The sequence below is a fragment of the Diachasma alloeum genome, unplaced genomic scaffold, assembly GCF_001412515.2.
Source record: "Diachasma alloeum isolate Michigan unplaced genomic scaffold, Dall2.0 Dall_scaffold_00539, whole genome shotgun sequence".
In the NCBI taxonomy this organism is placed as follows: Eukaryota; Metazoa; Arthropoda; class Insecta; order Hymenoptera; family Braconidae; genus Diachasma; species Diachasma alloeum.
Genome location: NW_021680671.1, coordinates 464857 through 478536, shown reverse-complemented (window position 1 = coordinate 478536; position 13680 = coordinate 464857). Strand labels below are relative to the sequence as shown.

At 36.9% G+C, this 13680-nt stretch overlaps 2 protein-coding genes across 2 annotated transcripts in view; both read left to right on the top strand.

The window, feature by feature from the left end:
• Positions 1 to 194: 194 nt before the first annotated feature.
• The window catches only part of LOC107042935 (ADP-ribosylation factor GTPase-activating protein 2), a 28198-nt gene continuing 14712 nt past the window's right edge, over positions 195 to 13680 (top strand). Inside the window, exons 1-3 of the mRNA XM_015264191.2 lie at positions 195 to 292; positions 842 to 1033; positions 2447 to 2578. Of these exons, the coding sequence (XP_015119677.1) occupies positions 218 to 292; positions 842 to 1033; positions 2447 to 2578 (399 nt within the window). The 5' untranslated portion in view covers positions 195 to 217. The remainder of the gene's footprint in view (positions 293 to 841; positions 1034 to 2446; positions 2579 to 13680) is intronic.
• On the top strand, positions 9585 to 13022 carry LOC107042937. Its single transcript, XM_015264197.1, has 2 exons — positions 9585 to 10929; positions 12185 to 13022. The coding sequence occupies exons 1-2, from the start codon at positions 10276 to 10278 to the stop codon at positions 12470 to 12472; spliced, it is 942 nt and encodes a 313-aa protein (XP_015119683.1). The 5' UTR covers positions 9585 to 10275; the 3' UTR covers positions 12473 to 13022.

Below are 13680 nucleotides of genomic sequence, written 5' to 3'. Positions count from 1 at the left end.
CACTTGAGCGCTCAAAAACCATGATTTATATGTAAATTCGATAAAGTGTCCGCAAATCCTAGGGGAATTGACATGGGAAAAAAGTGTCCGCAAATCTAGTGACTCTCAGAATGAAAAGGCCTATTGGCAATTACCCAACCAATGGGGGAAATCCAAGCCACAACCACTTACACATTACCCACAATTCCGTTTGACTCACGTTGACAACTCGTCAAAAATGGCAGATTCAGGCCCCACTAAATCGGATATCGAGGAAATTTTCAAAAGATTGAGGGCTATTCCAACTAATAAGGTACAAATTTAATTGCATAAACTAAATCTAAACTTCTTCTCTCTAAAATAGAAAGAAAGGAATTCGACAAAACTGATGATTGAGTTGACAGTTCCCGACACAAGTCCAGTCCACGCACCACACATTTCCATCATTAATTACTTCTCACTAATCCTCAACAATTCATCCAAAATCGTAATTGTTAATTTCAATCACAATTTTAACAAAATCCCACTTGTATAAATTTTCATTCATTTCAATACAAAGAGGTTATGATAGGTTATTTTAGAATGGTCTTATGGACATTCTCTGACCTGCAACGTATTCAAACGATTTGTTTCAGTTAATTTTTTTCTCAATTTGTTAAGTTTATTTAGAGATGTTTCCACGCCTGCAACGTATTGAAATAATAAGGCAACAAACAAAGATGGTAGAGCTTCAAAAATCGAAACAAAAGATTTAAAAGTTCTTTCGTTAAGGATTGATCCTAATGAGTTTCCTATTTCCTAATCTAGTGAATTCATTAATTTATGATGCGACACAATTTAGAAGTTATTTTATTTGTCATAGACATGCTTCGACTGCAACGCAAAGAATCCAGCATGGTGCAGTGTGACATACGGTGTCTTCCTCTGCATTGATTGTTCAGCTGTTCATCGTAGTTTGGGTGTACACTTGACCTTCGTCAGATCCTCACAGCTGGACACCAATTGGACATGGCTTCAGCTGAGGAATATGCAGTTGGGAGGCAATGCTCATGCTGTAAGTGCACATTGAACCTCTTTGAGTGAAGAGGGGCTGATACTTTTACTCCAAGAACTCTTCGTCCAATGACTTGTGGTTCGAAATGACGACGACCACTAATAGGGAAGACTGGGGCAATATGAACTCTGGACTTTTTTGGAATGTTAATTCATTGAATTCTTCATGAAACTATTTTTGTTTAGATGAAAAAAATCGCAAATTAAAAATTGCTAAAGAAGAAATTGTTCGATTCGAAATTGATAGTTTTAATTTTATTTCAAAATTCATTTCAGTAGCGAAGCAGTAAAACGGTTTAAAGCCCGAGTGTACTATCTTTCGAATGTTATCTGGATTTTTTAAAATCTTTCGTAATCCAAAATTGTCAATTGAGTGGTACATCATGTAGAAATTCTCAAAAATTATGATAGAATGATAACAAAAAAATAGAAAAAATTCTCAACTTTTTCAAAGAGCGTTTTTAAATGAGATTCAGAATGAGTTGAAAAAAGTGGAAATTACAAATATCTGATTCGCTGTGGCAAATTATCTATTAGCTGTCATTTTCCATGGTGGATAACAAAACACTAACTCCTCATGGGAAGTGACAGTTAGGAATCTCAATTTTCAAAAGTGGTATATAGTTATCTGCCATTTTTATGTGATAAATGTGTGATTAAAAAATTCTCCAAAATATTACAACTTTTTTCAAAGAGCCTTTTCCGTAATAAATGTCTCTGTACAGTGTGAGAAAAGATTTACGAAATCAGTCTTCCCCCTGCATGATATTGGGTGACAGGCCGCCATTTGTTACCGTAAAGCAGATACATTTTTCAATTTCTTGTTATTCAACTTATTCTGAATATAAATTACAAATGCTCTTTGAATTCGCTCCATTCGCTCTACAAAAAGGATTATTATGACATTTTCATTATCCTCCTTAGATTCGGAGATATTCCTCGAAAACTCAGCTCAGGGCTGAGTCGACTTAAATAATTTTACAGCTTCGCTGCTGATTTCTTACCCGTGATTATTGAATAGTCGAAACGAAAAACTATCCCTTGTTTTGCATAAAACAAACGTTTTTCGGGAGCAAAATACCTACGGTAGTATCGAATAACGAAGGAGTATGTAGTGCTAGAAATTGCATTTTCTGGTTGGACAGGGAAAACATTTTTATGGGACAACTAAATCTATTTTTTGTGACAAGGATTTTTCATCTCACGACAGTCTTCAAATGAGCACTAAATTTTATTTTTATGGCAATTTTTGATTTGCCATTTTTGAAGTTCGAACAAGACTTGTCCGAGAAATTTTTTTTTTTTCTCTCAATGTCGATTAGACCAAAGGTGATTGGACGAACAATGGTTGGACGGAACCCGAGAGAAAATGAGGGAGTCTGTTTTTCTCAACGTTATGATTTTCTGGTTTCAGAGGACGTTTTTCTCTCAGCACAACTGCACGACGACCGATGCACAGCAGAAGTACAAATCTCGTACTGCCATGCAGTATCGGGAGAAATTGTCTCAAGCTGCCAACCAGGCGATGCGTCGTCATGGAATTAAGGTAATTAACCCTTCAAATGCTTATGATCAATTGATAAAATATGTAGTTCAGTGAAGGAGTGACGAAGCAGGAAAAGTCAATTTCACTTTGAAACAGATCAACTTTTGGCCAATATCTTAGAATCTAAAGGAAATAGCGAAATTTTTGTGATGGCCTTTTTCTGTGTCCAATGAACGTCGGTCTAACACACGAATGTGTTGCTAATCAGGCTGAAATTTTGATGCAATTTGTGATTTGGGCGTATGAAACTAATGGCGGATGTTTAAGGTTCTCCAAGTTTGTGCGGGGATTGAAAAAGCCAAAAAACTACCCCTGAAAACCGTTTTTTCGAAATAACTCGTGAATAACGCGCTGTACGTCCAAAAACGTGGTATACAAAGTTGTAGAGCACAAAATTCTACACAAAAAATGTTTGGGGCACTTTACCCCTATTCCCAGATGGGAAAAACAATTTGGTTTCCATTTAAAAAATTGAAGTTAATGAATTTTTTTTGTAATTCGGAATATCAGTGTTTTTTTCCATAGCTTGTTTATTTATTCAGAGTGAATTTAATGTATGTTGCTATTTATATCTTGAAATTGAATCGATGAATTTCTTTTTTTTTCTTCCATATTTTTTATTAGAACATTTACCACAAATTTTGTCTTGATCGTACCCGTGAATCTCCTATGGATTCAAAGTTAACCGCAATTTTCTAGTTCTAACCCCTAAATCCGGCGCGGTGAATGAGAACCTTTTGTGCGAGAGAGAAATCTCCGTCTCACTCCCACGCCCTACAGCTATTCACCCGACCGTTTGCGCATGCGCGTCGCGTGAAACGCCAATGCGTGTGTAACCTGTGACAACATTACCACGTGCAAAACATGTTTTTGGAGCAAAATATTTTGGAATAATGTGTGAGTGATTGTGAAAAAGCTTGTTTTTGGCAAAGTTCTCTACAGTTGCATGACAGAGTCATCCAAAATCCAAGGTAATTAATAATACAGTCCTCATTTTCATTTATTGCGCGTGCCCAAAGCATACTGTTTTTCCTTTGAACTTTAGGTTATATTTGGGTTATATATGAGTAGCATTCAATGATTTTTCAGATTTTTTTCATGTTTTCTAAAGAAATTTGTTGTGTTGAACTATAATTCACGAGTGATATGACAATAATTATTGTCATATCACTAGTGCTCCAAAATTGATCAGCTATTTTTTCATGTGACTTGTTTGCAACAAAAAAGATGCGTCTCTTGATGCAGGTGAAATATCTACATCAAATATTTTCCCACAAAATTTAAATATTTTTCCTATGCAACGACTTTGAAAAAGATAACTGATTGATTTTGGAGCACGAATATTATTCCAAAATTTGAACAGAATGTCGGGGACAAAAACAATAAAAAATGACTTTTCGTATAGAAACCAATCTGCTAATTATGTAATGTCAATCTGGCGATGATTTTTCAAAGAATACACTGTTAGAAAAAAAAAAAAAGCAAAATTTCATGGACAGTTGACTACCAATTTTGAAGGCAGTAACACTGCATTTAACTTCAGGGTGCAGAAATCATGAAATTTCAGGTTTCACTGAAAATTCACTGAAGTACCTCGGAGATGAGAATTCTTGGATGCATCCAAACTCTCATTGGAGTATGAAAATTTAGTTCCAAATTTCACTGAATTTTCAGTGAAATCTGAAATTTTATGATTTTTCTTTCCGTAAATCGCATTCGAAAATTAAGGGATATATTCAACTGAATTTACTGGATTTCTAAAGATTTTCGAGGGAAAGTAAAACTGAAATCTCTAGTCCTCATTGATTTTTCCATGAAATCCGGAATTTTCAATGACGAAATTCTTTGAAATTTCAGTGATAATTGAATACGATAATAATTGTCGAGAAGTGTACTGGAAAATTCCGACAAAATTTTTCAACAGTGTATCTTCGAATAAACGGTACATGAAAAATATTGCATTGGAACTTTTTTGTGGACCTAAGGAGGCTGTACAAGAATCATCCTCCCATAAATTACTCTATATCTTTTAGATTTCAAGCTACACTCAAAAAAATAAATACTTCTCACAAGTACCAAATGGTACTAGAGACGATTTTACTCGTGAAAAGTTCGGAAAATACTTGTCCCAAGTATTTTTCTGACTTTCCAACAGTAAATTCACCCCAAGTACCAATTTGGTACTGGGGAAAAGTATTAATTTTTTTTGAGTATGCAATTGAAAAACTAATGTTTTGGCAGCACAAAATTATCTTTTTCTACTTCTGAACTTCAGGACATCACAAATGAAGAAAAAAAAAGTGGTAAACAACCACCAAAAGTTGAAAAGACATAGAACACGATTTATATTTTTTCGAAAAGTAGAGAAAGTTTCCTACAAAATCTTCGGCTTTTTTTTTTATTGTGAGTCGTAATTACAATTTAAATTTTGGAAAATTGCTGAAGGTGAAGAGAAACAATCTTTAATATATTCGTCAATTATTGAGTTACAGAATTCCGGTTAAGCTCATTTTTACTGTTTAAAATTCTTTTTTTCGATAAAAAATCGAAAATGACTTTGGAAAATTTCTGACTCTGGAAAAAAAAAGATTTCTCTGCTTCTTAGACGCGCAGAGGGTAATTGAACGTTTTACATTGCAAATTATTCTATCTAATTTAACGTGTTTAAAAATGCTTAAAAATAAATAGATTTTGATCGGAAATTTCTTCAGTTTTTCGAAAATGGCGGTTATTTCGTCCCCCCACTTCAACTTCGTGGTGACAATTGAAACACAAAACTCCGAAAATCCATTTGGATCAGTTTATCCCCTTTTAAAAAAATCTTGTATTTTTTTTGTAGCATTTGAAACATTATCGATCAAAATAATCTTTGGGAAATGAATGCTAAAATAGAAAAAAAATAAAATTCAATCGAAATGATTACTGTGCCTACTTAATATTCCATTGAATGTTTCTATCTCATTTTTTTCGCATCTCAACGATAGATAAATGTGAATAAACCCTTGAAAATCAAGAGAATCTCACTGTTCAACTTGCCATTGTTTGTTTCTTTATTTCTGTTCTAACTCTGCGGCACACCAGCACGCTTTTTTCAAAGAGGATTTGGATTTGGATCGGAAATTTGCGTAATATTCCGGAAAAAATGATGAAATTATAATCAAACTCATAGTTTTCCCATAGTTTTTCGCTACTAAAACCCAGATTGTTAGAACAAAAAGGGGAAAAGCCCGGGATCTGTGTTTTTAAATTTTATATTTTCGGTCCCAATTTCCCCTAATGTTTGAACATTTGTAGTCATTATTACGTAATTCAATTTATTTGCTAAACGATATACGAAATTACATAAAAAACATAATTATCAATGGTAACCTCAGTGTTACTCAGAATATTCATGTTAATTTTCCCTAAGGATTAAAAAACTTGGGTCGGCGAAGTGAAAAAAATTCTGGAGAGAAACCTCTTGGTATGAGCAAAAGGGACATTGTTGTTCATTCTTGCATTTTTTTAATAATTGAAATATTAAAAGAAATATGAAATAAATTTTTAAAATCGTTGGTACTTGTGAAATGATCAGAGTTTATGTTAATAGGAAGTATGATTATAGAATGTTAATGTGTTACTTTCGGCCCATCAGTTAACGATAAGAATAAAACAATCTCTGAAATAATAAAAAGTGCCAAATTTTATCAGGTACACTAGAGATTTTTTCATTTTTTTAAATAATGGAATCTTGCGTTGCAAACTACGAAAGAAATAATTCCGTTGAAATATGAATAACTAATTCAGCTTCTTTTTTGTAAACGTTCCTTTTTTTATTATTTCTAAATAATCGTTTTTTTCACTTATTTCCATTAAAAAGTCAAGTCCATACTGATGAAATTTTCCGCAGGAGGCATTTGACTCAGAAAAATATGCATTCAAACCGCTCACTAATTCAATCGTACATTTTTTTCAACTTTTGGAAAACGCGAGCAAAAAAAAAGGATAAAAAACAAAACCATTCTTTTGTGCTCTATTGAATATCGAAATAAATGGCCCGGCATACCGTTATTCATTTACCTACATAATTTTATAAGTTTTCTAGCTGCATGTTATTTTTGTTTGTATCAGACTTGCACAATGGACCCCGTCTCAATCTGTTGCATTTGTGGAGAAGTAATGCAGGATAAGGACTCTCTCTCAACACTCAAACAAAAGGCACTCCAGTCTTTTAGTGAAAAGAGTAAAAAACGAGGGGATGGGCTTTGGGAGTCTTGGGAGAAAGGGAATTGTGCTACAGCTCATGAGACGTGCAGGAAGCGATATGGGGTTAGATCGGACCATGTCTCCGAAGCCAAGAGGAGGAAAACAGAACCTCTAAGACCATCACCAGCAACCACCCCCCAGCTGCAATCGGAAGCAGAGAGATCGACACAACAGACTCCAGGGACGTCATCGTCTTCCCAATCTTCTGACTTTGACTACAAAAATCTATGTATTCTTTGTGGCAAACGGATGTACTCTTTTCGGGAAGTGGTGAGGAGGGTACATGATCCACTGTTGAAGGACCGATTTTTACTGATGGCGGATACTATTGGTGATGAATTTAGTGAAGGAGTTATTCATCGACTGCAGAGAGATGTTTCACTTGTGGAGGCTCAAGCTGGCTATCACTTGGCGTGTTGCAGTCGATTATTGTCTTGGAAGTATGCCAGACCACACGTGGATAATACGCAAAATGAAGAGGCATTTCGTAAAGTTAGGAGTTATCTTGAGAATGCGAACAAGATAACTTTTTCGGTGAAAGAGTTACGAGAGATTATGGGAGAAAGCACGATTAGTGACAGGGTTTTATACAAGAAATTACAGGAGACCTATCATGACGATATCTTCATTGATATACATCAAGGAAGAAAAACTCAAGTCCTATATAAACACACAGATATTGCTAAGATATGTAGTGAGTGGTTCTGCTCTCGTGGCACAATTAGTCAAGAACGACGATCTATTTTGCTGCAAGTAGCAGCTGAGATGCTACATGAGGAAGTGGTCCAGACAAATTTCGATACCTCTTCGTATTCTCCACCGAATAAATTTCTGCAGGGTGTCTCTACGATCATTCCATGGAATTTACAGAATTTTTTTGGGCAGCTGTTATATTTGAATGATCCAAAGCGTGAGGATCAACATCGACGTTTGCGGGATTATCTGTCTCATGCTATTGTAACAGCTATAAAACCAAAATCATTCATATCGAATCTCCAGTTGGCCATTGGCGTTTACATTCATCGTAAAACCGGTAGCAAATTAGTCATCGATCTATTATCCACAATAGGTGTTTGTGCCTCGTGGCACAACATAAAACTTTTTGAAGTGAGTAACATTATGGATCCCCCCAAAATGAATGTCGATAAGGGTTCTTTCGTGCAGTACGTGTTTGATAATACTGATCATAACGCCGCCACTCTGGATGGGCACGAGACCTTCCATTGTTTGGGGGGTATTGCTGTTTACACTCCTGCAGAAAATGTGTCTTATCATGGAGGCTCCAAAAAATTGAACAAAATGCCGTCTACGGCAGTCATTGCTGCCCAGAAACCAATCCAAACTCTCCCATACGAAGCTCCCGAAGAGAGTGGGATGAAGAAGGTAATTCTGGAAGACATTGAAGATCTCGATCTTGGTAAACCAGCATTGATCCCAGTCGAATACTCAACGTACTTGTAGTGTAAATCCTTCAGAGGTATTGATTTACCATCCTGGAAGGGGTTCATGGAAGTTGTGACGTCGGAATCCGACTTGTCAGTGAGAACATCCAGCATCGTCTGTTTACCCTTCATAAATTCCCCTCCCTCGAATTTGACGACACTCCACACAGCTCTAAATTATGCAGCGACTGAAACTGCCAAGATCGGACAACAAACAACTTTCGTGACGTTCGACCAACCATTATATTGGAAGTCAGAATCGATGGCCATGTCTCTCGCTGATTCGTCAATGAATAAAACCGTTGTACTACTGGGGATCTTCCATTTAATGATGTCGTTTATGGGTGCCATAGGATACACAATGGAAGGAAGTGGCCTCGAAGACTTATGGTCAGTTATTTACGCGCCACAATCAGTCAAAAAGATGCTTTCGGGACATGCTTTTAGTAGGGCTCTAAGAGCTCACATCCTGACATTCACGGCTTTGGGAATGAAAATTTGTGGTTACGTAGATGAAGGCAAGAGAGAAGCATGCAAAGATTTCATGGGTGAGTTCATGTCTGACTGGCAATCACGTACGAGAGGTGAATTATCATTGTGGGGAACTGAAAATCATGACGAAAGAATTTGAGAATGAACTGTGGAGACTTGAGAATGAAAATGGTGCTACGAGTAAGTTGTGGATCCAGTACTTCAAATCTGTTGTCATCTTATTGCAATTAATTGAGGCTGAGAGATTAGGAGACTGGAAGCTCCACCTCCAATCGGTGGCAAATACCATTCCTCTGTTTCACGCTTCGGGCCACATTAAATACGCAATAACTGCTCATGTATACGTGCAAAGAATGGCTCATTTAAAAGACAAAATGCCTCCAGACGAATACGAATCATTCACTACCCAGGGATTTTTTACAATACGTCGAAACGATAAAGCATGGGCTGGCGTGTCGAGGGACATGGTGATAGAGCAGACTCTTAATAGATCATTTGGGATTGATTTGAAGCACGGGAGAGGGGTGACACCCAGTGTAGTGAACAGATACTTGCTCGCCATGCCCTCAGCATTCGCCATCATGGAGACTCTGGAAGAGTATTGTGGAGTTCGATCTGCTAATAGTGAGCAATACGTTGATCTGAGAAGCAGCAGAATGTCAAGAGATAATCAAGACATTGAAAAACTGCTGTTCTGGTTGAACTCTCATAATCCATTCTCTGGTCGCAATTCACTGATTTCACTTTCGACGAGGGTTATTGGTGGACCGTTCATAAATTGCCACGAAGCAGTATCAAAAGGATTAGCATCTATGAAAAGGGTCGTGGGTAAGGATGCGGAGAGTGCCTCAATATCTCCAGTTTTCAAGGTTAAAAACCTTACTTCTGCTGCACAGGCAATTCACCTCAACTCTTCTGACTCTGCTGTAGTTTGACACTTATCTCCTATTTCAAAAAATATCCATTCATTTGAAGGAAAATAGTCAATTAACTCAACAAGCTTTACAATACGAATTATCTTCTGTCCCACTGAGTCTATTTGATGAGAAATGCTGGTTAAGGCAGAATAAAAAGTCAGATCTTTACACCATTCTCACACCAGCAATTCGGAACCCTGGGTTGTTGAAAAATTGTCAATTCGTAGTGGACGGTGGCTGGTTACTGCGCCAAATCAATTGGCCGCATGGAAAAACGTACGCAGAGGTTTTGGAAATATACCGGAAATACATCACTGATTATTTCGGATATGATGCTGTCGTCGTCTTTGACGGCTACAAGAATGATATACTTGGAGTGAAGTCTTATGAAAGACTGCGCCGTAAGGAGAAATTTGTCGCAGCTGACGTTGACATTGCCCTCGAGAATCCAATCACAGTGACGAAAGAGAAATTCTTATCCAACGTAGTCAACAAATTCAAATTAGTCAAACTTCTGTCAACTTATTTACGCAATAAAGGCATTCTGACGAAAGTAGCAGAAGAAGACGCTGATACACTGATTGTAAATACTGCAATTAACATGCAAAGTCATCGAGAACCCACTGATAAACCGGTAGTAGTCGCCGGTAACGATGTTGACCTGCTAGTCTTACTCATTGGCCTGACGCCGATAGACTCGAATATTGATTTCTATAAAATTGTCTCCACCGGCAAGAAGGAAAAAAAGCTTTATTCAACTCGTGACAACAGACATTTGCAACCTTTCATTTTGTTTGCACACGCCTATGCAGGATGCGATACGACAAGTGCTTTTTACAACAAAGGGAAAAATTCGATTATTTCACTGTTACAAAAAGATCAAACCCTCTGTGACTCTGCATCAGCCTTTTATGCCGCGAATAAAACTATAGACGAGCTTTACGATATTGGCGAGAACATTCTAAAGCATCTGTATGTCACGTCTAACGAAGCAACTCTGTCTCTCAATGACATCAGGTATAAATTATTCACCGCATCAGTAGCTGGTGCCAAAAAGGATATACTACCTTCGCTACCACCTACAAGAGGTGCTCTCTTAGAACACATTAAGAGAGTGTATTACCAAGTCCAGCAGTGGAAGTCCAATAAACTAGATTCACTGCAGTGGGGATGGGAAAAACTAGAAGGTGAAAACTTCATCTTAATACCCAAAAAAACGAGTCTCCTTGCTGCTCCACCTGAATTGTTATCCAAGGTAAGTCATGATGGAGAATTCCCCATGCTGAGTCTAGCCCATCATAGTACTACTTTATTTTTTTATGCTTCAATCGCAATTACTCAATCATTCATGGAAAACTCGTTATGGAATTTGTAGTTCAAGACCTTTCTTTTTTGGTCTTTTATCAAATTTCCTTCACAACCCCTCAACCACTAAGGTCTCACCTTACCAGTGCAGACATTGTGCACCTTGAAACTCATTTAACCCTTTTGAACAATCTTTCTAACTCACCTTATTCCTTCGACCTCATTTTAAATGGGATTGAAGTTAGTTCAGTCAATTTTACCGGGAATTTTCCCCATTCAAATGTCAGCCAATAGAATTGCACTATTCGACTGTTATTTTATGTAGTCAACACGGTATTCAGCTGATTATTTTCGGTAATCGGTTCTGGCCTCCCCTGGGCCAATCAGAGTTCAGTATTCAATAACTTGAAGTACTTCCCAAATAAAAATACAGCAGTAATTTCCCTGTAGCTTTTGATAATTTCCCTCTACCTCTGCAATTGTTTCTCTAACCAAATAACTGTCAAATATTATACTGTGGAGTGAAAGAAAGCCATGAAGGAAAACGATCCGATTACCAAAAATAATCCGTCGAATACCACTCGACCTCCAAAATTAATCGAATATTTCCCTCATGTTTCCCTGCGTATCAACGATCGGGATAAGTTTTGCACAAAAATCCTTCGCGCTCCGCGCTCGGAATTTTAATCTGCAAAACTTCTCCCTCTCGTTGCTACGCAACAAAACAATCGGGAAGTATCAGATAATTTTGGAGGTCTTGTGGTATTACTACTGATAATTTTTGATAATTCAACTGGTAATTTTTCATGTTGACTCTATTTGTGGAAACCAAAAGATTCCGTGGTCGAGTGAACCCCTGGTTGGAACTGTCAGATCGATTTTGTCTCATTGTGCAATTCTTTTGGCCGACATTTGGCTGGGAAAATTCCCTCCCGAATACCACTCGAGCTTCAAAATTAATGGAATAATTCCCGAAAGGTTCGTTGCACACAAACGAAGTTGTCAAGTTTTTCAGGTTAAAAAATCACGAGTGCGAAGCACAAGTGTTTTTTTGACTTGAAAAACTTAACTCTTTCGTTTGTTTGCAACGAACCTTTCGGAAATTACTCGATATGTTTGGAGCTCTTATGGTATTACTTGCGGAAATTTCCTCGTAATAAATTAACTGTGAGATGCATGATGAATTGTTCAAAAATGCTTTCCAGATATCTTGCAACTGTGCTTCAAGTAGGAGTACCACAAAGAGATGTACATGTACTTGCAACCCACTGTGCAAAAAATGCCCAAATGAAGATGAGTGCTCCAATTTACCAGTTCAAGAAACAAATGAGACTCAAGAAGAAATAGATTCGGAAGGGGGTGAAGAAGAAGAGAATGGAGTTTATGACGAACAAGAAGGATTCGAAGAAAGAGATGGAGAGAAAAGTCAAGAAAAGAATGGCGATTACGACGCAGATGATGAAGAGTTTGAATACGGCTTTGATTATTATTAATATGCACGAGTGTTGCGTCATTTTTTTTTATGGAAGTAATTATCACTTTTACGAATTGGTTATTTGAATCATTTTAACTGTTCCTCAGGTGTTTGTTCCACGAAAAGTTCCGAAAACGGAGGAAAATTTCCCCTCCCAAATGATTTAAATTTACTTGAATTGAGAACCCCAACGCCCATTGTCAATTTTAGAACAGATTAAAAACTCACAAAATGTGATAAACTCTCCAAGATTTTTTACGCATGTTAGTAACAAATTATGAATTTGATTACGTCTGAACTGTATTATGCTCGTTGCGTTTGTCCATTACACTCAATACCCGGAGGGTTTGGAATATTTCAACTGATGCCATGTTGATGAATTTACGAATTGATTTTATCTATAACACATGAAAATAATATTAACTGTAATGCACTTGACAATGGCGGCATTTTCATTCTGAATTGGAATTGAAAAATAAATTAATTTAAGTTATTAAAAAAAAGAATTATTGCCTTGTCCTTGACCTTTATTTATGGCCCTTGAGATCCTTGCATTTTACTATCGTGTCCCTCACTTCTGACTTTCATGATCCTAGTTTTTAACCGTGATTCAACCGTGATCCTCAGCTTCGGCCTTTTCTTGAAACTGGTATTGATCATTTTTATTCATGACTTTTGTAATCCTCACTTCTGCATCCCTCAATTTTAATGTGAAATATGATTCATCCAAATCGCATTATTTGATTAGAATATACTCACGATTGACTTGTATTTTTTTGGTGAGAGGATCCTGTAATGTCTTTTTTTTTTTTACGGCCTCTGAGTCCCTTTTTCGGGTCCCATTCGGCACTCTATCCAACCCTATGCATGCGGCTGTGGATTCTACACTGTACCGCATTCGCACTTCTATAGAACATAGAAGTAGCATGGGGAAACCACAGAAAACCCATGCCGGTACAGGCGGTTCCTCTATTAGCAACCTCCCGCTCGCCGGAGCCTTCCATTCAAAAATATTTGTTATTATACCAATTGTGACCGTTCAATATTTAATTAATATTATTTCCTAAAAGGGGGATTTAGGGCAATTAAATAATGAGGACAAATGAGGGATAAAATTAACTAAATATCTATATTTCTAGTAATTTACAGATTAGATCGTCGTAAGACGTTTAAAATGCCTTTTACTTGGATCTAGGGTTATGGGTAAGGCCAGGCAACTTTTGTACA